At 40.7% G+C, this 26,003-nt stretch overlaps 1 protein-coding gene across 1 annotated transcript in view; it reads left to right on the top strand.

Annotated features, from left to right (window-relative positions):
• Window positions 1-26,003, top strand: part of LOC143974819 (hematopoietic prostaglandin D synthase-like) — a 53,657-nt gene that overhangs the window by 20,851 nt on the left and 6,803 nt on the right. The window contains exons 2-5 of the mRNA XM_077476562.1: window positions 2,125-2,275; window positions 18,727-18,819; window positions 23,047-23,147; window positions 25,830-25,922. Coding sequence (XP_077332688.1) covers window positions 2,143-2,275; window positions 18,727-18,819; window positions 23,047-23,147; window positions 25,830-25,922 — 420 coding nt within the window. The 5' untranslated portion in view covers window positions 2,125-2,142. The remainder of the gene's footprint in view (window positions 1-2,124; window positions 2,276-18,726; window positions 18,820-23,046; window positions 23,148-25,829; window positions 25,923-26,003) is intronic.

Genomic DNA, 26,003 nt, shown 5'->3' with positions numbered 1-26,003 from the left:
CAGTTAAGCAATATGGCAAGCTCCTGGCTGTCTCACACAGCTCCTGGCTGCACTGGGCACACTTAGGCAGTATAGCATGCTCCTGGTTGTCTTGTACAACTCTTGATTGCACTGCATTGGATTGTAAGGTAAAACACTCACTCAATGCTCACTCAGTCCTAGAATAATGGCGCTTCCCCACACCTGTTCTCCTGCCCTGTCCAGGCTCCGACCCAGGCTTTATTTGGTAGGCCTCCCCCCCCCCCCCCCGCTAAGTTTAGCCGAGACCTCGATGTCTCCAAAAGGAATTGTCAGACTTCTCCTCTGCCTTTCTCTCTGCCCTGGGTCAGAGCCCCCCCCCCCCAGCACAGGGGTATCCTCCAGAAGGCTAGAGCCTGTAACTCTGCACTCTTCTGCCAGGCTTCATAACATTAATGCAGCATACACACATCCGGACTTTCCGTCAGAATAAACTCTGACAGAGTTCCGACCGAGCAGACTTGCCCACACACAATCGGACCAAAGTAGGGACTAGAAAAGGAAGTTCAATAGCCAGTAGCCAATAGCTGCCCTTGCGTCGTATTCGGTCCGTCGGGCCAGCATACAAACGATTTTCCTGATAAAAATTGATTTAAAGCATGTTCTATTTCTAGGTCTCTCGGAAATTTTTTAAAGAAAATTGATCGGATTATGCAACACACGATCGGAATATCCATCTGACCTTTTCTGCCGAAAAGTCCGGTCATGTGCACACGACATAATAGGCTCTCCAGCCACCTACTGAACATACCTCTCCAGGTATTGGCCAGAGTTCCATAAATATTCAGACTGCCTGCTCTGCTCTCCCACTGCTCTTCAGAAGACAGGGGGAAGTAGCAGAACAGCAGCCTGTGAGCCACTGAACACTTTTCGCAAACTCAAAACGTGCCATTTTGTTTTTTGCTGAAAGTAGTGGCTTTCTTCTGACCACTCTGCCATAAAGTCCAATTCTATAAAGCATACATCTTATTGTCGTGCTATGTACAGATACTCCAGGCTCTGCTGTGGAACTCTGCAGCTCCTCCAGGGTTACCTGAGGTCATTGTGCTGCCCCTGATTAATGCCCTCCTTGCCCGGTCCATGAGTTTTGGTGTGCGGCCATCTCTTGGCAGGTTTGTTGTTGTGCCGTGTTCTTTCCATTTGGTTATAATAGATTTGATGGTGCTCCTAGGGATCATCAGAGATTTGGATATTTTTTTTATAACCTAACCCTGACTCGTACTTCTCAGCAACATTGTCTCCTACTTGTTGGGAGAGTTCTTTGGTCTTCATGGCAGTGTTTGGCTAGTGGTGCCTCTTGCTTAGGTGTTGCAACCTCTGGGGCCTTTCAAAAAGGTGTGTATATGTAATGACAGATCACGTGATACAGATTGCACACAGGTGGATATCATTTCACTAATTATGTGACTTCTGAAGGTAATTGGTTGCACCAGAGCTTTTTATGGGCTTCATAACAAAGGGGGTGAATACATACGCACATGCCAATTATCAGTTTTATATTTCTGAAAAATAGTTTTATGTATATATTTTTCTAATTTTACTTCACCAATTTAGACTATTGTGTTCGGATCCATCACATATAATTCAAATAAAAAAAAACATTTAACTAAAGGCTGTAATGTAACAAAATAGGTAAAAAGCCAAGGGGGTGAATACTTTTGCAAGGCACTGTAGCAGTGTTACATGCTTACTCACAGGTACTTTAGATGTTGAGGTGTAGTAGTTTACTTTCTCTTAAAATTCATATGCAAGAATATCTGTGCAAATTATGCTCTGTTGCACTTTATGTGTATTGATGTGTTGCCCACTTCTTTTTATTAAAGTTGAGTTTTCTGCTCTGCACATCAAACGGAATGGTTCTTTTTTGTATATCTATAATTGGAATTAGAAATTATCAGCTAATACCAGATCAGATATAACAGGTGCTGACACTTTTATATTATAGCACCCAACATTTTTTTTTTAAATCAACACTCTGCATTTAATAAGATTTGCATACAAGCTTATAGAAAACTTTAAAAACTGAAACTTTTATTGATGTTGAGTTGACACCTCTTTGCTTATTGCCAGTGCTTAAATGTATTTTTATGTTTTTTTATGTTGTAGCCATTTCAAAAGTAAACCATGCCCAACTACAAGCTGACCTATTTCAATTTCAAAGGGAGAGGAGAGATTCTACGCTACATATTTGCTTACAAAAATACTCCATATGAAGATAACAGAATTGAATATAGCGACTGGCCTGCCCACAAAGCTTGTAAGTATGAATCTATTGCAGAGATTGTGTTGTATCCTGCATTCATATTTATAATGTATATGTATAATGGAAGTAACAGTAACTTGGAATAGACTACTAAATACACTGCACTGCTTTTTTTATATTTATATATCTTGTTTTTACTTTGTTTACTTTTAGATTGATAGGTATAACCCTTTCCCGCCGAGCGTACGCACATCTGCGTACTCGGCTTCCGGGGGTTATACCGGGATGATGCCCGCACCTGCAGGCATCATCCCGGTACCGATTTTTACAGCAGGCGATTGGCTATCCAGGCATAACAACCGATGCGGCTAAAAGCCGCTCGGCTGTTATGCCGGAGGAGCGGGAGGGGACGCCCCCCCCTCCCGCCGCCTCTCGCCGCTGTTACCGGTGCTCCCGCTCGATCGGGAGCACCGATTAAAGATCCGTCGGCTCTGGCTGCTGGGGAGGAACTGGAACGAAGCCGTAATCGGCTTCGTTCCAGTCTCCTCATCGTAAACACGGAAGCGACGTCATGACGTCACTTCCCGTTTACTCGGCTGCCAATGGCGCCGGTTTTAAAAAAATATCCGGTATTCAGAATCGCCGTTTTCGGCGATCTGAATACACTGAAGTGTAAAGGAGGGGTGGGGGGTCTTTTAGACCCCCGATCCCTCCATAAAGAGTACCTGTCACCGCCTATTACTGTCACAAGGGATGTTTACATTCCTTGTGACAGCAATAAAAGTGATCAAATTTTTTTTTTTTTTTTTAAACAATTTAGTCATTTAAAAATAAATAAAATAAATAAAAAAATAAAAAAAAAATTTTCAAAGCGCCCGCCGTCCCCGCGAGCTCGCGAAGCAAAGAAAACGCATGCGGAAGTCGCGCCCGCGTACGTAAACGGTGTTCAAGTCACACATGTGAGGTATCGCCGCGATCGTCAGAGCGAGAGCAATAATTCTAGCAGTAGACCTCCTCTGTAACGCTAACCTGGTAACCGTAAAAAATGTTTAAAGCGTCGCCTATTGAGATTTTTAGGTACCGTACTTTGTCGTCAATCTACAAGTGCGCGCAATTATAAAGTGTGACATGTTTGGTATCTATTTACTCGGCGTAACATTATCTTTCACATTTCGCAAAAAAATTGGGCTAATTTTACTGTTTTGTTTTTTTTTTATTCATGAAAGTGTCCCTTTTCCCAAAAAGTTGCGTTTAAAACACCACTGCGCAAATACCGTGTGACATAAAATATTGCAACAATCGCCGTTTTATTCTCTAGAGCCTCTGCTAAAAAAATATATATAATGTTTGGGGGTTCCAAGTAATTTTCTAGCAAAAAATATGGATTTTAACTTGTAAACACCAAATTCCAAAAATAGGCTTAGTCATGAAAGGGATAAGGTCTGGGCTCCTATATATGCAATGATGTGTGTGGCAAAATGGTCTATTGGGTTCCATTTATCTGATGTTTTGGTTGAGGGGATGCAACTTCTGGTTAAGTGAAACATTAATTCTGGTTAAAAACTGAAGACGCTTTTGGTCTCTGCCCCCACATACACCATACACATACACAGCTATGACTTGTGAAAAAAATGTTACACCCCTCTGAGGAAGTCCAATACATGGATGAAATGTGTGAGGCTCAACAAATGGTTTCTCTGTGCCATATCACGACTGTCTTGGGGATGTACTGTCATTACATTGGGACCACAAGGTGGCTGGTGACAGCAATATAGTGCTCCCCTGATCTGTGCATTTTTTAAGGAAATATCCCTCTATCTAGATTAGATGGCTGTACCATTTGGCTTCCATTTACACTAGCTGGTGTTTATCACCAGTGGTTTAAGTTTATCTACTTGACTAATACACAGCAAGACATCCTCTGTGTTTATACAGCCTATCATTATCACAATTATAAAAGATTTTGGCTATATGATTTTGTCGAATGATGTGTATTAGGAACTCATTTGTGCCTACATTGTGTGCAACAAGAATTCCTTTTATTGTCACTACACTTCAGCCAGCAGACTATATTAGATATTTGGTGTTTGTTTTCCGCCGGGATAACGGGGTTTTACAAGAGTCATATATACTAACTAATGGGCGGTAATGTTGCTTCCTCCATTTGTTCATCACAAAGCTATAGAATAGGTCAACTGGGAAGTCACGACATCCTGTTATGTGACAGAACAGGATGAAGTAGCACATGCATCTTCTATCTTCAAGTTGTGTTCCAATCTATGGATATACAATTTTGCATATTATCCTGCTATCCACGTGAATATTTGGGACATCGCTATTGGGAACATTGGTATACACTTTGTATTCCATAGTGAATTAGAATTCTGCACTCCTATTGTAACAAGTATAATCAACAATATTACATTAGTTATGGTCCCCTGTGTGTTGAATTTTTGAAAGGACTACACTACTATCTGTAAAAAGACAAATCTGTATTTTTGTTGGTGCATATTCTGGGATAGGCGTTAGTGATATGCTGAGTTTTTTTTTAACGGTATCATTACGCTGGATGATCATTGCTGTTTTACTATAAAAGATTCAGATTTTTGCAGGGCCCTGCATTAAAGGGTAACTCCACTTTCGTGGGGGAAAAAAATAGCAAATAAATAATATAGCATGTACAATTGGGATACAAGTCGTATTGTAATTGAATGTTATTAAAAATTACCTTTCCTTTTCAATATTCAGCCACTGTAATTTTCTATAAATGCAATATGGCTACATTGAGTTGTTATGTACACAGAATGAGTACTGACCACTCCCCAGTCAGATTTCAGGCACCCCCTGCAACAAAAATGTATTTTTGGTCAGATATTTCCTCATTAGTACCCTGCAGCTGCCACAGCTGACTGATAATTATGAAACCACTCCCATTAGACTCACTCAGTACAGAGACACAGACAATCACACATGGATTTCTTCAGAATAACAAAAGGTAGTAATCTTCAACAAATGTTGTTATAATCCTTGCAATGTACATAGATCACCCAGAGGGGAATATTTTTTTTCACAACAAAAGAAGGGTTAAAATTTAAGTATTTTTAAGGCCTCGGCTGGACACTGTACTGAGTGGTACTAACATTTACGGCTGTATGCCCCCATAGACAAATGGCCACAATGCAGTATTCTTTCACTCTGGGTATTTGTTCATGGGCCCAAATCATTCTGACCACTTGGTACAATGAATGCTGAATGTGTCAGCTTTAGTGCCAGAGCGCATATTCTCATCACACACATACCTGGAATGAGTTCTTAAGGTACTGGTTGCGGTAGCGGTCACCAGCTGGATACTGGAATCTGTGCAATAATTAGATATTCACCAGCACACCAAGGATCATTCATTTCGTCCAAACGGTTTTTATTCAAGAAAGATCACATCACAAAATGGTGTAGTGCAACATTTCGGAGTCACGCAGGACCCCTTAGTCAGACATGTGAAAAACCGTTTGGACAAAATTGATCATCAATGTGCTGCGGAATATCTACTTATAAGGTAAGTATTTATTCCTGCGTTGCCATGTATGGGAGGATCAGGATGGAACTGCTGCAGACACCGAATAGGGGTCAATCTGTACCCATACACAGAGTAAAACAGAGTGGGGGTTGGCACTGCGCCGTTCACAGAAATCAATAGAGACTGTGATGCGTGGCATCATAGTCATGTGACTTCATCAGTAGGGACGGAAAGGCACTCAGGTCGACGCTGGCAAAGGAGCTTGCCGCTCATGGAGCAAGGTCCTTTTATGTTATGCGAGTACCGCAAGGTAAGAGGCCACTTTCACTAGTGTGTGTCTCTGCACAGAGATATATATTCCTCAGCACCTTTTGTTCGGCACATTTGAAGGTTCGTTGCACAAAGAAGAAGGGAAGTTATTGCATTTTGCACACTTCAGTTGCATTGTTTGCACATCTTTGGACTCGCATGACATTTACACAATAAGATAATACTTTGCACTTTGATATCAGTCACATTTACCGATTATGGTTTGTATGAATTTTAACGATTTGTATGTGTACTGCTACCTTTAGCAGCACAATTTTTTTCTCTCTATTGATTTCTTTGAACAGTGCAGCACCAACCCCCCACTCTATAATATCTACTTATAGTGCTTTGCCTGCGGTTTTAACCCTTTTTCGCCCGTTAGCAGGGGTTAAAACCAAAAAAATACTGTCGCTTTACCGCCGGAGCCCGTCCCAGTCTGAAAGTAGCCTGATTGTTAGATTTCTATTTAGATTAATATTTGCTATCAGCCATTAAAACAAGAGTTTTTTTTTTTTTTTCCTATATAGTAATAGATTTCACATTAGCAACATTTGAAGTTTGTTCTCAACCATGATCACAGTCCCATTTTTTATTTTTTATTTTTTCTGGAACAAAAACTGAGAGTCGTTTAAAGTGTATGTTTACAGTCTGGGCAGTATTTCAAATAGTTCAAAATGCAACAAAATATACATCAAAGCGATGGTATCCTTTCAAGGTTAGTAACTATTCAGGGACAAGCATTCCCTTGAGTAGAAGATGTGTCATGCATTTTAGCACATTTGTATAAAAAAGGTGTTTGCTTTAATGCAATCGATAATTTCACATTCACTTCATAAGCGAAGAAAGAACTTTTCAAAAGTAAAGTCATTTAGCAGCAACCTATAGCAGTCAGTTAAGATATTACCTTACATTTAGATCATTCAGAACAGAAACAATTGAATGGTGGCTACAGATAGCTGCAGTCTGCATATTGCTCTAATAGTGTTAATCTGTAACTCGGACTCGGTTGCTTAACTATATTTCATCATGGTTACATAGATTAAAATAATCAAAGGTTATAAAGTTGATGTTTGGGACAGCATGACATGGTAGTAAATGGCTTCTCAATTTTCATGCTTACAAAACAACAAAACTATTAGAACTAGAACATTCAGTTGTCATTTTTCCAGTGCAATTCAGGAGATCAATTAAGAAACTACATTGTTTTACGAGTATGTTTCTCCAGCTTTTTTAAAGCAGGCCCCCATTCATAAAAGGGTCAATTGTAAAGACCCTTTTATGGAAGATTAGCTGGAGCAGGGTTACATTCCAAGCTAGATAAATATAGCCAAAGCATATTTTAAATTCTACATATATTAAGGAATAGTAGGAGCTCTGTCAGGGTTGTATTGCGCTCTGTGACCCCCCCCCTCCCCCCCTCCCATTCATATAAAGAGTAAGAGCACTGTCACAAACAATATTAATAAATGTTAATAACTAGAGCATGTGATAAATTGATAACAATGGTAATAGGAAAAAAGGATGAATCAGTATGGAGCATAGTCTTGGTTTAAAAATCGGTCCATAAAATGATAAACCGCACTAGTGGCAGCTCCCTTAATAGCGAAGCAGTCCCTGGAAAACAGGATAAAAGAAAACAAGGTCTGCCAAACTAAGCGCAGTATCTTTAACAAACAGAATTTATTTAATAACAGCCAAATAGCTACTCACATGGGGTCTGTGAGATTCAGGCTTGTATGTCTCTATGGAATATCCGTAGTCACTCTGGAGTCCAAAGCTTGTTCAGGGAGGCGTCCCAGTGGGCTGCAGCGAAGTAACTGTATGTAGGTGCAGGGGGATGGTACGGACCCCCCCCCATTAATAGAAAGAGTAGGAGCTCTATTAGGTTTGTTGCGCTCTGTGACCCCCCCCCCCCCCATTAATAGAAAGAGTAGGAGTTCTGTCAGGTTTGTATTGCACTCTGTGATTCCCCACCTCCCCCAAATTAATAGAAAGAGTAAGAGGAGCTCTGTCAGGTTTGTGTTGCGCTCTGTGATCCCCACTTAATAGAAAGAGTAAGAGTTCTGTCAGGTTTGTGTTGCACTCTGTGATCCCCCATTAATAGAAAGAGTAAGAGCTCTGTCAGGTTTGTGTTACGCTCTGTGACCCCCCCATTAATAGAAAGAGTAAGAGTTCTGTCAGGTTTGTATTGCGCTCTGTGATCCCCCCCAAATTAATAGAAATAGTAAGAGCTCTGTCAGGTTTGTGTTCCGCTCTGTGACCCCCCATTAATAGAAAGAGTAGGAGTTCTGTCAGGTTTGTGTTGTGCTCTGTGACCCCCCATTAATAGAAAGAGTAGGAGTTCTGTCAGGTTTGTATTGTGCTCTGTGACCCCCCATTAATAGAAAGAGTAGAAGCTCTGTCAGATTTGTATTGCGCTCTGTGAACCCCTGCCCCCAATAATAGAGTAGGAGCTTTGTCAGGTTTGTATTGCGCTAGATGACCCCCCCCCCCAATAATAGAAAGAGTAGGAGCTCTGTCATGTTTGTATTGCGCTCTGTGACCCCCTCCATTAATAGAAAAAGTAGGAGCTCTGTCAGGTTTGTATTGCGCTCTGTGACCTCCTCCATTAATAGAAAGAGTTGAAGCTCTGTGAGGTTTGTATTGCGCTCTGTGACCCCCTGACCCCCAATAATAAAGTAGGAGATTTGTCAGGTTTGTATTGTGCTCTGTGACCCCCCCCCCCCCCAATAATAGAAAGATTAGGAGCATTGCCAGGTTTGTATTGCGCTCTGTGACCCCCATTGATAGATTTAGCCTCACCTGTGACAGACGCTCACATTTTTAAAACTTTCCAACTTATGCTGTCCCATGGAGACATTTCCCATCATGTCCTTTCCCTGTGACACCCTGCCATTGTACACAGAGGTATTAACACATTCAAACATTTGGTATCAGTTTACTTTCATATACTGGCAGTGGACTCAAAGATCTCCTTTGTGGAAGCAAATCTAACCAAGTACATTCTATTATCACTCATCTTTAGACTTTATATTTTGGAAGTCTATTTAGGCAAAAATAATAAGCAATTTTTGTTTGTTACAACAAGTAAAGAGCCGAATGTTAGGATATGATGAACTTATTGATAGTTCAGGTTCTGTATCTGAAGCCCATTGAAATCGATAGGAGACAAAACTTAGTGATCAGTGGTCATTTTTTAGGCTAATAGACAAGTGATTGTCAAACAGATGGGGTATGAGGGACCAGACACTGCCCTTAGGAACATGTACCAAAGCATACATATACCAAAGCATTAAAAAAAATAAAAGAAATTTGTTTTGGCAGGGAACATTGATTATTTTTTTTCTCAAACACAAATCTTTATTATGCAAAGAGAGAAGGAATTCCAAACTGGGTGCAACAGACACGATACGTAAAGTTTACAAAGTGGCATACCGAGCAAAATTAATCCAAAACTCAGTATGGCTGATAATGTTAGTAAAATAAGTGATACAGCATTAGACAAACAGGGTAGGGGACATTCTAATACAGAAGTAGGCGTGCCTCTACATGGGCCTAATTAGTAACTATGAGTGCTGGACTGTGAGCACATAGACATAGCAGACATGGGATTGTGACTTAGTCCTCATTCGTAGATGTTGAGTCTTTCTCCAACCATCTGTCCCAGATTTTATAGTATTTGGTGGGGCAGCCTCTGTGAACATATAGAGATTTCTTATAGGAAGGGGTGGCATTGACCGCCCCGATACATTGCTGGAGACTAGGGGGAATTTCCTAATTCAAGCCTTAGCAATCAACAGTCTAGCCACAGTGTCTCCTGTAAGAAGGAGTGGAAATGTGTATCCGCCTCGGAGACAGCAAGGAGGCCCAGGAGGCACTGCTTAGGGCAGAGAGTGAGAGGGGAGCCCATTTGATTGTGTAAAAATGTAATTACTTGTGTCCAATACCCTTGGATAAAAGGGACAGGACAGCAATAATTGATAAAATGAGCCACTAGGTCCATGGCATTTGGGACAGGTTGGATCTTGGTCTGCTCGATATTTGGACATACCGGTAGGTGTGAGGTAAGATCTGTGTAACATGTATAGGTGAGTGAGTCGGTCAGAGAGCTTGGGAGATACTGTTTTATGAACTTCTAGAATCTCTCCCCAGTCCTCATCCTCTATTGCACCAACATCCTCCAACCAGTGGGATTTCAGTTGATAAGCTAGGGCAGTGGCAGCGGGAAGAACCAGGTGGATATAAAAAATGGAGAGAAGTTCAACTAAAAAGTGTTTCAAGGCTTGGGATGGAGTCCCAGAATTGATTAGTAAGTGCCTGGAGCAGTTGTAAATAATGGAAAAAGGTGGTTTGATAGTCTAAATCCAAGCTTGAGGTCCTAAACTGATTTGATCCCACCATCTGTCAGAACATCGGAGGGTAAGATGACCCCGTCATCAACCCAGGAGTACAAAGTTTATATTCTGGTATTGTGATTAGTTCAGGAAGCTGTAGATTGTTCCACAGGGGTGTATGGTTGTGGAATGGGGGAGCTTTTGTGTAATGAAAGGCCAGTTGCTAGACCTTTCGGAGATGGAAAAGCATGCTGCCCTTGTCGTCCGCTTGGGACACTGCCCGGGTACCAGAAAGAAGGACTTGGAGGGGATGGCCTGTGGGGCAAGAGTTTCAAGGACATACTAAGGTGATGTATCTCTCTTTGTCATCTTTATTGAAGTAGAAAAATTTGTAGCATTGGGAGCCAACATACTATAGAGCAAGATCGGGTAAGGTGGTGCTGCCTAGTGTTGAGGGGCTTTTCAGAGTTCACCAGGATAGCTTGTGATGAGAGGCATCCCATACAAATGTGTTTAATATGGATTCCAAAGACTTAAAAAAGCAAATATAGGAGGGCATGTCAAAAGATATAGAGAAGCTTGGGGAGTAGGATCATTTTCACTAAGTTGATGCGGCCCATAACACTGATGGGGAGTCGAGACCACGTTTGGGTTTTATCTTTTAGAACTGTTTAAAGGGGTTCGGGGTTAAGGCTAATGTAATCTGTAAGGGCGCAGAATACTTGAATGCCTAAATATCTGATTTGACTTGCTCTCACCAACGGAAGGGCTGCTTGATGAACTGTAGGGGCAGTAATGTCCAGACAGAGAATTTGGCCCAATTAATTAGCAGACCAGGGCAGGGCAGCAGATAACGATGGGCCGGCATTCTCTAAATATAGGTGCATATCATCCACATATAGACTTATCCACATATCCACATATAGACATACTTTCAGTAATCTTCCCTATATATGGGTGTACCCTAATGGCAATGGATAGGGCAGCCTTGATGGGTGCCCCGAGAAAGAGGGAAGGGGTCTGAGATTTTACCATTGACTTGTATCCTGGCCGTGGGAGCTTGGTATAATAATTGAAGTGGTTTAATACAAACCCAAATCTGTGAAGACACTCCCATAGATACATCCACTCTACAGAATCAAACGCTTTATCTGCATCTAAACTAACCACCACCCTAGAGCCTGCATTGTCATGAGTGGATTGGAGGTTCATAAACAGACGTCGGAGGTTAAAAGCATGAACCTCACCTGATCTGGGTGAATCAAACTCAGGATAATCTTGTTGAGGCGTAATGCAAGAATTTTAGCAAGTATTTTTTACATCCAGTTGTAGAAGGGATATGGGGCGGTAGGATTCAGGCAGTGAGGGGTCTTTAGGGAGTATAGATTTTAACCAGTTCAATACCGGGCACTTTCACCCCCCTTTCTGCCCAGGCAAATTTTCGGCTTTCACACTTTGAATGACAAATCTGCTACGTTTCTTTGGTGAAATTAACCCAAAACAGTGTTCATTATCTAGTGTTTTGGAAGGTTATAGAGACCACAAACTATGATGTAATATTATATATATATATATATATATATATATAAATCTCTGAAAACGTATAAATCCTGAAGTACTTACTCATTTCTTGAAAACACCAGGACAGTACAAAATATCCCCCAAAGGACCCTTTTTAGGAAAGTAGACAGGTCAAGGTATATAACAAGAGCCATGGGGAATTTTTTGAAGTTGTATTTTTTTGGAAAATTAAGAAATTTTAATAAAATGTTTTTATCATAATTTTTTTTTTATGTACTGTCACTGACTGGTTACAATATGTAAAAAAAATAATAATAATAATGAATATAAGAAGAAAGGATCGGGATTATTTTTACTTGTATAAGCAATCATTTTTACTGAATTAAATTGATTCATTCAGTATGTATTATTGTGATTAGCTATGATTGGCCACATTAAATCACATGGTACAAATGGACTGTGATTGGTCCTGTCTGTACCATGTGACCACTATGACCAGTCACAGCTAGCAACACAATTGTAAGAATGTCACGAAAGGAAGCCATTCATTGCGTACAAAGGTCATGTGATTTGCTGTGATTGGTCACCACGATCACATGGTACTAGCAGCAGGCGATACACTGATCATTCATTGGCTATGTTTGGTCATATGAAGTCCACCCGGAATGACAATTGTCCTGCCCAGCCATCATATGAAAATAGGCTGAGTGGGAAGTGGTTAATAATGCTTCAAGTGAAACAATAAAAATGCTCTATTGCTTTAAATATTATGTCTGGGGAATGCCCTAAAACTGTCCGTGAAGTGTTACATCTGTATATAAACAGCTGACTACAGCAAAACTGATATTTATGAAGAAAAAAATTTATTTTTAATTTGCCAGCCAAATGGCAGCTCCTGGCTGCTTCCTTTTGTTAACAAAGTGGTCAGAGAAAATACATACCAGATGCTTATCCTTGATGAAGGTCTGGTGTGGATGTCAAGGGCAACCTAGCACAAAATGGCATGGGGTCCCCCTAAATACCATAAGGTTCAGAAGGGGGAGTGCACACTCTTCCTCCCCTCTTTCCTAGTCTATTAGGTTAGGCTGTATGCTTGTATCAGGATTTTAAGCGGAACCAATACAAAAAAAAAAAAACACAAGCAAATTCACACCAAACTCTGACCTGAGCATTAAGCCTGGTAGGCCTCATTAACTAATCTTCAAGTTAATGAGGACAAAGGCCTCTTCCCCACAATCCTAGTGGTCTTAGAAATCTATGATCAGGGAGCTTATCAAAATCTGGAACCACATTTATAAAATAAAGGGGTCCCCAGATATTATTCCTCCCTTATATGAATGAGTAAGGGTAGTTAATAGCCCTACTGATTCACAAAAAAATAAAATGTAAATAAACACACTAACACAGTTAACAAAAAAAAAGTTATCCATGATAAACTGTAAAACCATTGTCAATCATGTTGTTCAGCAACGCAGATCCTCAATCATAATGAGTGATGCCCATTAACTCACTGTCATGTTCACTTTAATTGCTCAACTGCCACAAATGACTGATCCTGGACCCTGCGAGCAAATGTAGACAAAGGGGAGGGGACTCCCAGGTGACACTATGGACCAAACATGGACATGACCATACTTGGTGACATCATGGGGGATCCATGCTTTATAGAACCAAATTTTAAGCTTATTCCTACTTTATTTCATGTAATTCATACAGGTGATACCATTGTTTATTTAGTACTTTTGAATTCTTGCATCATGTACACCCAGATGTAGTACATTACATTGTTATATTCTTTTGATATTAGCTTTGTATATAAAGCATTTGAAAGTAAATAAAGTTTTAAATGTTTTAAAGAAATGTATATCTATGTTTATGTGGTGAAAATATGGCCCCAACAGTGCTCACTGCAACAATAAGGGTGCAAAGATCTTGAGCAAGAGCTCTTTGCTTTTACCCATCATGAGATGTTTCTTATGAGACACCTTTTTATAGGCCATCAGTTGAGACTGAACCAGCTAATGTTAATTTGCACTGACAAGGGGTAGGATTGCTTTCTAATTACTTATAGATTTCAGCTGATGTCTTGGCTTTCCATGTCTTTTTACACCCCCCTTTCTTTATGCGTTCAATTCTTTTTCAATGTCATTACTTTTTATTACACATAACTTAACCACTTCAGCCCCAGAAGGATTTACTCCCTTCCTGACCAGAGCACTTTTTGCAATTCGGCACTGCATCGTTATAACTGACAATTGCATGGTCGAGACTCATTGTACCAAAAACTAAATTGATGTTATTTTTTCCCCACAAATAGAGCTTTCTTTTGGTGGTATTTGATCACCTCTGCCTTTTTTATTTTTTGCGCTATAAACAAAAAAAAAGAGCAACAATTAAAAAAAAAAAAAAAGCAATGTTTTTTACTTTTTGCTATAATAAATATCCCCCAAAATATATAAAAATATCTTTTTTTCCCTCAGTTTAGGCCGATATGTATTCTTCTACATATTTTTGGTATTTTTTTTTGTAATAAGCGTATATTGATTGGTTTGCACAAAGGGGGTGGGGCTACGCCTCACATGACAGCGATGACAGAAGAGCAGTGATCTCTGTCCTGGCGCTAGGCAGAAAGAGGAAATGCTTTGTTTACATAAGCAACTCCCCGTTCTACCTCTCCGTGATACAGTCGCGGGCACCCACGGACATAGAGTCCGTGGGACCCACGGTCATGGTCACAGAGACCATGGTGGGCGTGCGCGCGCCCACAGCACCGCTTCTTAGAGGGGACATACCTGTACGCCGCTTTGTCCACCAGTGCCATTCTGCCAACGTAAGTTGACATGCGCTGGTCGGCAAGTGATTAAAGTGATCGTAAAGGCTCGTTTTTTTTCCCTATAAAAATAATAAACATTTTATACTTTCCTGCTCTCTTGCAATGGATTTGCACAGAGCAACCCAGATCATCCTCTTTTCGGGTCCCTCTTCTGTGCTTCTGGGCTCTCCCTCCTGCAGCAAGCACTGAACACAGGAGGCCATAGAATGCATTAAGATTAAAAAAAACCTTCTGCCTTTACAACTTCTTTATTTCTGAATTTATTTGTTTTGGTTTCTTTGTATGTATGGATTGCATAGGTTGCTATTGACGTGTGGGGAAAATTCTATGTCAATAGCACCTTTAGAAATATATTTACCTAGAAAAATGGTGACGTGTTCAATACTTGTTTTACCTGCTGTATACAAATCTTCCTTTCTGGGAGGATAATAAACATCTAGGGGGTCACTTAAATGTGCACCTCGGATGTTCAAACCAGCACCCCTATTTTAGCAGTTTTATTCAGAGGAATAAGCCTCTACGTGGTCTAGAGCGGTGATGGTTATCATTGCTCCTGCAGAAGAGCTGCCGAAGGAGTTGTAGGTGAATAGTGACATGTGACGGCCGGGTATGGAGTAGAGCACAGGACTGGGGGAGAGGTAAGAAGGGCCCAGAAGTCCTAAGAAGCAGGACATAAGAAGCTAGCCAGAAATGACTTGGTTGAGTCAGGCAGAGCTTTTAATATGGGGCATAAAGTCACCCTTGAAGTTGCCGTTAAAGTTCTTCAAATGCAAACCAAGTCATATATGGTATTGCTATATTTGTGGCCAACTGCCTAGAAAGGGACAATGGCGTCTGGGTGGCATAAGAAGCTGAGAACAATCTAGGGTAAGTTCTGTATAGTTGGCGTCACAGCGATAGGTTGAGACCACAGCTTTTCGGGGGAGAGGTAACGAAGCGGGAAAGGATGAGAATCAGATGAAGGTTCACATAAGGGAAGAAACAGGAAGCAGATATATGTGGAAATATTTACTCACAGGTGACGCTCTGTGGCTGAGATAGGGCACATAGCATTAAGCCTCCATGCGGTCCCTCCTTGCCGAAGGTGAGGGTGGCGATGCTGGGCTGCGTTGATAGAGAAGCCTGGTCCGGTCTGTGTCTGTGAGGTCTCTGACGTTGAGCCTTTGGCGATGGGTTGAGGGAGACTGGGAGCCAAGGTTCCGAAGGGAAGTAGAATGCGTACTGGGAGCTCAATGTGTGGAAGATCAAGTTGCTCACAAAAGCCTTTCAGGTCTTCCGGTGTGCGTAAAAAGGCAGAGCGACCCCTGGCAGACGCCGACAACCCAATTCCAATGGTACTCAATATTCCGGGCACAAAGAGCATCCAACAGGGGGCGCAGAGACCTTCTGTTTTGGAGCATTATTTGGGACAAGTGCTGGAATCAGTTCACTTCAGCTCCATTGTGTATGATTCTGCCCCTTTCCCTTGCCTTGCGGAAAATTTCCTCTTTGAGTAGAAAATTAACCACACAACAAACAACATCTCTGGGTGGTTGGGAGAGCTGTGGAGAGTGGTTTATTCCACATTGTCAATGCAATGGGCTACTGCCTGGATGTCCATTTTTAGATCTGCAATCGCGGCGTCATAGAACTTTTAATGTCTAAGGCAATCTTCTCTAGGTCCAGCAGGCTCGGTGGCTGCGCCCGGCTCAGACTAGGGTTCATTTCACCCGTTATTTGCTTATCCTGAGCCACGCTAGGTAAATTTGGGGTCTGGGCCTGTGACGGCGCGTGTGCAGATAGACGCTGGGACCAGAATAACTCTGGAATGTTTCTGCCCAACTGTGTACCTGAGTCCGTGGCTGTGCGGGATGCAGAGCAGCTTCGGGTGTATCTGCTCATGTTGATTCTGAGGTGTAGGCTCCTCTAAAAGCAAGGTTTGGTCCCCGGGTCGCAGGACCTATCAGTCTATGCTGCCATCTTGCTTTTCGTCCAGGCCATGCCCCCGTCTTCACTTTTTATTCTTACATGTGGAGCGTGAAGTCAAGCATTTGGATGGAGTGTGGCATCTTTTAGCGGCTCTTCAATTTAACTCCCGAATGTAATTTGCAAAACACGAGAGTGAATAGCAGCATCATCTGGTGTTCTTGTTTCACTAAGGGAGTGAAAGTAGCACTTATCACTGTAGTGGAGTCATTGGTGTTTTAACATCAGTTTTTTGCACTCACCTTTTCACATTCAAGAGGACGGTCATTCATGTCCTGTGGGGAATTGCAAGAAACTTGAACTATACAATCTGATTGTACAATCTCCTTCAGATGTACCATTAACTATGTAGTGAAAGAGCCTCATTGGTAACGATGCTGTCCTCCTATTATATAGTTTTGGTAAATCTAGATTGTATAATGTATAGCCACCTTTATAAAATGAACTAGTTGCATTTTTGGTGCCATTAATTGTTAACAGTATCATTAATGCAGAAGCAAACACATATTTTGCCATGTGAAAACTAGCGACAAATGCAGCAAAATGCACAGCAAACAATGTGCAAACCGCAACATGCCAAAATGTCCAATGAGCTACGTTGTCAAGTGTAGGAGAGCCCAATAAAATCAAGGGGCTGCTCTATGTGTGTCATGGGAAAAATAAGACAAAAAACCTACAGTCCCACTGTTCTGGGTGTAAATGGGGCCTGAAAGTGAAATTTTTGTGTTTACACAAGAACGATGAGGCTCCATTCACATTTGTGTGTTTCTGAACGCATGGCAAACTGCATAGAAAACACGTGCATTACCATGCGTTTCAGAAACACGCTGCAAATGCACAGCATGCTTGCATTACCATGTTAATGGCACCTTGAGTGTGAGTGACAGGCATGCATTTGCCGTGGAACAAATGTGCTGCAAATGCACCAAAAAGTGTGAAAAAAACACACCACTCTCCGCTCCCAAAAAAATTCTGGCGCTTCTTTGGGGCGATTGTTGCATGTTGGGCAGCCCATTCAAATGAATGATGACCCTATGCATGATGAGCGAAAGCACTCCAAAACACCCAAAAAAACCACATTCAAAAATGTGAGTTCCCGCTACGTGGAGATGCGAAAGGGACCAAACAACTGATAGGTGAGGCTTAGTACTAAAAATTCCTGACCAGCGCCCCAGTGTGAATGGGGTCTTAAAGTGGTAGTAAACTTAGTAAACAAAAAAAAAATTCCTCCTGCAAGGCAATGTTATAATGATCTAGTATGCATTGCATAGTAGCACATTATGTCAAACTTACCTTAAAATTAAGCCCTCTAGCAGCATGCTGTCACCACTGGCAGGGCTTCCATTTTCATCCAGTCTTCTTCCGAGTTTGCAGGCTCCTGGCCTTTGAAGGGACAATCTACAAAGATGTCAGTCCCACGCATGTACGCAAGAGTCGCTGTTCATGGCACAGAGCTATTGCGCTCAAAACGAAGGCATACCCATGCCATTCCTTTAGAGTGCATGCGTTGTTGACAACACTGGTGGCTTCACAAGAAAATATCTCCTAAACAGTGCACATTTAGGAGATATTTACTGTATGTATAGCTAAGCCTTATTAGAGTCAATGATCCAATGGAGTTTTCTCCCACTTTAACATTTTGCTAATGCTTTATATATGAGTACTGCTTGAATTTTAGAAGGGGGGGTATATGCCAAATGTTTGTCTACAAAATGTAACTGTTAGTGAAATGACAGTTCTCAGCTTTGCTGTTGCAAGAGTGCATGAATACAGCTACAATTGCTTAAAGTACATCGTTTTCAAACCTGGATAAATAGGATCCATCAAAATGTTGGGGGGGAAAAGAAAAAAAAAACTCCTCATTTGGACACATAACTTCTGCTCAAGACTTGTGAGCGACTCTACTACTTTTTATCTACAGTTACTGCTTTGCTGCAGTTCACCTGGTAAAATACTCACTGGACAGTGCGCAATGACCTCCAATTGATTTTATATTATAATTTCCACTTTTTTTTTTTTTTTTTTGCAGCCTACCCATTTGGAAAGCTCCCAGTTTTAGAGATTGATGGAGTCGTCTATAATCAGAGCCTTGCTATTAGCAGATACTTGGCCAAACAAGCAGGTAAGGTCATTTATTATTAACCTACTGTCACAAATTGCCATAGTTAAAGGTTTAATTCTTAAAGTGGTTGTTAAAGCTTTTTACCTTCATGCATTAAGGTAAAAAAAAAAACGGTGTGCAGCTTCCCTCTTGATACTTACCCGAGTCTGATTTCAATTCAGCGATGTGCATGAGAGCAGGGGTCCTCCTGGGTCTCTGCATCCTCATTGGCTGAGACACAGCAGCAGGAACCATTGGCTACAGCAGCTGTTAATCACAGCCAGTGAGGATGGGGGGGGGGGGGGGAGTTCCGCTCTGTGTGTCTTATGGACTGAGACGGAGGTGACTCGGCAGCGAGAAAGCAAGAGTGCTCCCATAGCAAGTGGCATGTCAGGAGCGCCAGCAAGGGATTGGAGAGGAGGAGGATTGGGTCTGCTCTGTGCAAAAAAAAAAAGGCAAAAAAAAAAAACACCCCCACAAGACCTTACTATCACCTTAAATATTGCTGCAGTTTAAAAGTAGCATTCAAATAATGGAGAGATGGGATACATCACTTAAATCAATAGTGACACTGTGTGAAGAAATGGAAAAGTGACAAGTGCAGCGCAGAAATTTCTGTAACAACTTTGTTTAAGCATTAAAATAGACAAGTAGAGAAAATGTCTGCTTAATGGTGAGGGAAGGACGTGTAAGAACTAGGATGTTTGAAACAGATTAATCATATCAAGGTCAAGGCTGTGACATAGTCAAAGAGGTTTCCACATTATGTAAAGAGCTGACCCAAAAATAAATAATACCTACTCTGCACTATTGCACTATATATATATATATATATATATATATATATATATATATATATATATATATATATATATATATATACATACATATATATAAAATATTCTCTAGCTCCTCCTAGTGAACTAAATGATAATCATAAAATATGTAAAACACCAACAGCCAAAATCACTGCTACACTTAACGCCAAAAAGTATAAAATAAATGTAGTCTATAATACCTCATATAGTGCAGTGATATATGCCTGACAATAAAAAACATTTATGTTATACTGTATATCACTGGGCTTTATTATATGAGGCATTATAGAGTTCATTTATTTTATAAAGAGGTAACCTATGTTCTAAATTCTGCACATTGCTTTATGTTGTTAGCTCCCGATCTCCATGTTCTCTTCCTGCCTTTGTCCACGTTTTGCTCTTTCAGATTTCACCTGCAGTTTAGCTAAGCTGGCTATACTTGTTGGGTTCCTTGCAACCTACAGAGTGTATGTTTTCCTGTATAGACAGGTGGTATGTGTCAGCACCAGAAACAAGTCAAAGGAATAAGCGGCAATTGTGTCTGTGCAAACAAGGCTAGGACACTCATCTGACACTCCCTTGTACTTGACTGTCATTCCACAACTGTTTTCAATAGAGTTGATGTGGACGTAGAAAGGCTCTTAAGTTTATGTTATTCTATGTGCTAACAGTGAGAGCTCTCTGCCCAACGAATTGCAAGTGATACATTTGTTAATACCCAGCATTACAGAGACACTGTCACCACATTTGGCAGGGTCCACTAATTACATGAAATCCGCTACTTGTGCTGCCTGGAGTAGTAGATAAATCATAAAAGTAACACATAGTAAACCCACTGTTTTAAAAGAAAAAGTTCATCTTTGGGAACCGTTTTGTAGGGTGAAACATGTAACATGTTCCCAATGCTACAGCCACTGTGTGATTTCCCCCCCCCCTCCCTAACAGCAATATGGAGAGAAGTTCCCCATACTAGCTGTCACTTTTAAAAATCAGCGCGGCCGCATCATTCATTCACACAGCTCTGTGTGTGTGAATGAACTACAACTACAGATACTCTGATGCCGCGTGCACAAGACCGGACTTTCTGGCAGACTAGGTCCGACGGAATCATTCCGTGGGATATTCCGATCATGTGTGCAATAGCCCAATTGTTTCTTTAAAAAAATCAGACGGACCTAGAAATAGAACATGTTTCAAATCTGTCTGACGGAATTCCTATCGGGAAAACCATTCATCTGTATGCTGGTCCGACGGACCAATTATGACGCAAGGGCAGCAATTGGCTACTGGCTATTAAACTTTCTATTCTAGTCCTGTCGTATGTCATCACGTTCAAAATGAATGGACTTTCGAACGGACTTTAGTCCGTTCATGTGTGGGAAAGTCCGTTAGTTCGGAAGTCCTTTCTGACAGAAAGTCTGATCGTGTGTATGCGGCATGAGAGATTTGGAGGAGATCTGCATATCGCTGGTGCAATGCTTTACAGGCTCCAAAAAAAAAAACTATAAAAATAAATGCACATTTTTTTAGCTGCAAAAAATGTGCATTTATTTTTTTCTAAAAAGTGAACTTATCCTTTAATTGTAAGTCAGCAGCTTTGACTTCCAGGCTTTGGAGATTTTACTCATATAGAATAAATTTAGTACACCGCAATCATCAGTAAAGTAGTAATATAACATACATAAAACACAATAGAAGTGTACCAAAAAGAAAAAAGTCTCTTAATATCCACGTATATCAAACACAATTCACCACTTCTTCCCAGAAACATGAAAAAAACAAAACATTTCAAAACTAAAAATAAACAAATAAATCCTTCGATCAAAATATTCTTGCCACCTCTGTGTGCAACGATCACAATGCCGTACGTCTGCTGCTTCGTTCCTTCGGGCACCTACACCCCATACTGCATCCAGGGAGGGAAGGGGGAGCATCATCTACTTACAGTAGAGGCTGCGGGTAAGGCTCCAATGACAGATCCTCCTCTCTACCGAAGTGGGGGCGGTGGGCCAGGGTAACAAGGACTCCACTGTCTGGTCATATATCTCCCCTCGGGATGTTTAACTCGCTGGCTGTTCTGGTCCAGGATTGGCTGTCGCAACTAATCCAGCGTGTATCTAAAGGTCTGTGTATGAATTTTGACTGGGGTGACCACTGGATCTAGATTTTCCACCCTGGCTGTTAATTGAAGATCTACGCAGGAAAAAAACAGGATTTTTTAAACAGCTTACTTGTAAAATCCTTTTCTTTGATTTATATCAGGCGACGCAGAACCATAGTACTTACTGTGTGGGTTATAGGGCCAGTGATAGGAAAGAGGTGTACTTCCTATATAACCCCTCCCACTACTGGAAGTCCTCAGTTTTGTAGCCAAGCAATACAAGTGGTATACCAAGAAGGGAAGAACCTCTGTGTCCCCTGATGTACATCAAAGAAAAGGATTTTACAGGTAAGCGGTTTTAAAAATCCTGTTTTCTTTTCTTATATCAGGGGACACAGAGCCATAGTACTTACTATGTGGGATGTCCCATAGCAATGGCAACTGAAGGGAGGGAGACAACAAAAAACGGGAGGCCAGAGGACTCATAATGCAGCCTGCAGGCAGTATACTTGCCTACACGGTGCCTTGATAGGGGGATTAATCCGTGTTACCCCCTGAATAAGCTACGCACTAAGATTGGGAAGCAAGAGGCCATTGAAAAACACTGACAAGGCCTGGATCTGGCACTTGATGGAAGTCAAGGCCAACTTAATTTCAGATCCCATTTGCACCCTGCCAGTAAAAACTTTATGGCCTTACTACCAAAAAGTACTGGATCCTAGGGTCCAGCTCTCTAAAAGAGAAGCGTTCGCAAGCAAAACTTTGTTTCTTCAGACACGAGGCCCAGGTACCATTAATTTAACCCATGAAAAGAACATCAGAACAGATCCGGTCAGTATGGCTATCCCCAAGAGGGAAGCTTCCAGTGGAGCTCAGCACAGAACATCTTTACTCATGACCAACACCTTAGACACTGCCGAAAAAACTGAGGACTCCCAGTCGTGGGAGGGGTTATATAGGGAGTACACTTCTTGCCTCAGGCCTTGCCAGTGTCCATCACCTATCAGTGGCCCTATAACCCACATAGTAAGTACTATGGCTCTGTGGCCCCTGATGTAACAAAAGAAAAACTGAAAAAAACAAGAACAAAAAAAAAAGGCTTATGGAACTATAAGTCCCAGTAAGGAACCAGGTGCTAACTCTTGAACACCAGGCAAAATAACTGTCTTTGAACCATATATCCCCTAGATATAAGGGATGATAGTTTCAATGTTTATCTGTTTGGAAAGCGCTGTCATCCCTTATATATAGGGGATATATGCTTCATGATCTATGGTGATTTGTAGTTCATGAATTTTACAAATATGGTTTCTTGTTTCTATTTTACAGGTCTGACAGGAAAATCAGCTCTGGATGATCTTAACATTGATATCATAATTGCTAACTTGGATGACTTGGTGACATTATTTCCTTGGGAAGGTGAAAAACAGGTATGGTATGTACGGTATGTTCTTTAGAAGAGTTTAAAACTACAGACCAACATTTATTTTTTTTTACTGTATTTCCTAGGACTGCACAATGACAGGGACTGAAGCCAGGTGCACAATTCCACCCTCTTGAGCTTTGTAGACCCCTTTGTTTGTTCCACTAGGAAATACTGGTGTTTCAGCACCTGGCTTCTGAATTTCTTTTGAATGCACCAGGTAACTGTTGAGGGTGGAAGTGGTGTCTTACATAAGGCAAGTTTGCCAGATCCCATTGGGAAGCTATGTTTTGCCAGGAAATCCAATATCAGCAACAGGGTTGGCAGTGAAAGAGGCATTCTGCAAATTTTGAGGTGATGTTAACCACCCTCAGTCACTGTCAACCAGCTTTCAATTGAAAAAGCAACAAAATTGATCAAGATATTTATATTTTGTTAACTTTTCAAACATTCTGCAAATGATTTCAGAAAGAATACATAATAACCCCAACTGTCCCTAATTTGGGACAGATTCCCTCTGTTCCTCATTTCTCCTCAAATGAATATTTTATTAAACTCCAAGTTCATTAAAGTGATTAGAAAAAATCACCTTGTAAAACAACCTATTCAGTTTAAGATAGAAATTAATAATGAAAAGGTAAAACATTTTTGTATAGATATACAAAAAACATTATAATTACCTTTTTTAATAAGTAATCACATTCCCTCTGTTCTTAGCCGCATAAGAGCTGGGGGAGGAGAAACAGGAAAACATTGAGTTTCACAGTGAATGGCTGTGCAGCAGAGGTGTCAGAACAAGTCTGATCATTGGAGGAGAGCACAATGAGTTTCCAAGCATAGCTAGAGAACTGACCATGGTGTGTCCTCCTGCTTAGTGTGATCAGTTTTTAAAAGAAAAGCAAGGGGACTGGCTGTAACACTGGGGATTTTACACAAAGGAAGCAATACAAAGAAAACAGGAGACTTTTTCATACACGTACATGGTACAGCAGGCACATATCAGGTATATGACGTGTTGGGGGTAGCAAACACTTTAATCTGTGTAAATACATTAACTGCCAAGTTTATTACATTTTTCAAATTATTGCATTTTTTTTGTTTTAGCACACTACGTTCAGGGCTGTGCAGCTGTCCCTATGTACTTGTCAAACTCAGATGTGTGGGTGTGTCCAAAGACCTCATTCATGTTGTATGCGCCTCAAGGCCTGTGTAAATGAGGCCACGAAACGCGAACAATCCTCAGGTTTTTTTTTTTATATAACTTGCAAAACTCAATAATATAAAAAAAATAACCACTACAATAATGGAAATGTAGAAGTGCAAAAAAGCTGAAATGTATATTATGTCACTTTAATCACGACCCAAAGATCAGGGGTGTGTATTTTGCCTAAATATTCTGTGTTATTTTTATTTATTGAAAAGGTGTTTTTTTCTGACAAATACATACAACACAGAAAAAAAACACCAAAATAGAGAATAAACCTCATTCACAAAACAAAAATTACACGTTCTGATCTATCTATCCAATCTCATCTGCCCATTTGCTTTAAAATTCCCAAGCGTGTAGTGTATTTTCACCAATTTGGTACCCAAACTCATATTTGCCCAAATCTTTTAAAATTTCAAATTGAAATTGACTGTTGATATCCATTCCATAGTTGTCGGTGAATGTAGCAAAATCCACTTTTGTGCAATTCATTTTATGGCAAGAAACATAAGTGCTGTCTAAATATTTGTTTACTCTGGGGTGTTCTTATACATCTTACTAATAGCAGCGGTACCTTCACATATACCTAGAAGTGTTGAGTGGTCCGTGGCGCAGACTAGTTTATTATTATTGTTGTTCTGCCCCAATATCAGATTAACTTGGTTTATGTAATAGTTGTTCATCTTTCCAATCTTAGCGCTTGGAAGATATGTGTTTATGAACATTTCTATTTTAATTCAAGCAAAATAAAAAGGGAAAGTGCCTACTTTCACTAAACTAACATTTCTCACAGTGGAAACCTGTCATAAGAGAAAAAAGTTAGCCGACGTATTCTTCTGTAAATGCTGATTATGTGGCTGTCAATCTAATGCAGTGGCTTAAATATATCCGAGTTACAGACCTGGAACAAGAATAGCTTTTTGCGTTTCCCAGCAATAAATGTCTACAAAAGCTTCCCACAACTGCTGTACTTTTTAGAAGACCTGAGAAAGTATGGCTGCTGCTATTGACAATGTCTTCTGAAAATGTTAGTTCCTCAAACTATCATGCAGATCCATTGCATTTATTAATTTGTTTCTGGCTTGCTGATCTGGAACATTGGTGACTTCACTCTGCCCTGTTCTGTATTATTTGTCATGAAGCAGTGTCTCTAAAAGCACTGAAGTCAGAAACAGCAAGCGAGTTAATACTGAAGGGGGGTCAAGTTCAGCATTCATTTATTTAGTGCTTGGACCCAGGTACAGATTTAACCAATCCCATTCAATAGAGCAATCTAGAAAAGTTCCTGGTCAAGCTACGGACCAAGCTGACCCATGGAGCCCTATATCACCAGGAAGAAAAGGGGTTGTTGGCTGTACTCTAAACAATCCCAAAATACACTGTTTGAGGATTTCTTCAATTGTAGGTAAAGGACCATTTTAAAATGTTACAATTGAAAGGAGCAGGAAAACTTTACTCACATGACACCATTTTGTACCCTAGAAAGTAAAGGAGTACATGGAAAAGAACTGTCATCCAGTCCTGTCTGGCTTGGAGAAGGCTTTGGGTGACAAGAAATGGTTTGCTGGAGACTACGTAAGTATCCATTCTCAAAATGAATAGTTGCATGGCAAAGGCAGCACAATACTCGTTTTATGTGAAAATAAAGCTATAAAA

The sequence above is a fragment of the Lithobates pipiens genome, unplaced genomic scaffold (genome assembly GCF_037356315.1).
Source record: "Lithobates pipiens isolate NorthernLeopardFrog02 unplaced genomic scaffold, aLitPip1_a1.2 Scaffold_13, whole genome shotgun sequence".
NCBI lineage: Eukaryota > Metazoa > Chordata > Amphibia > Anura > Ranidae > Lithobates > Lithobates pipiens.
The sequence above is the reverse complement of the archived record's forward strand: the minus strand, read 5'-3'. Positions and strand labels throughout refer to the sequence as shown.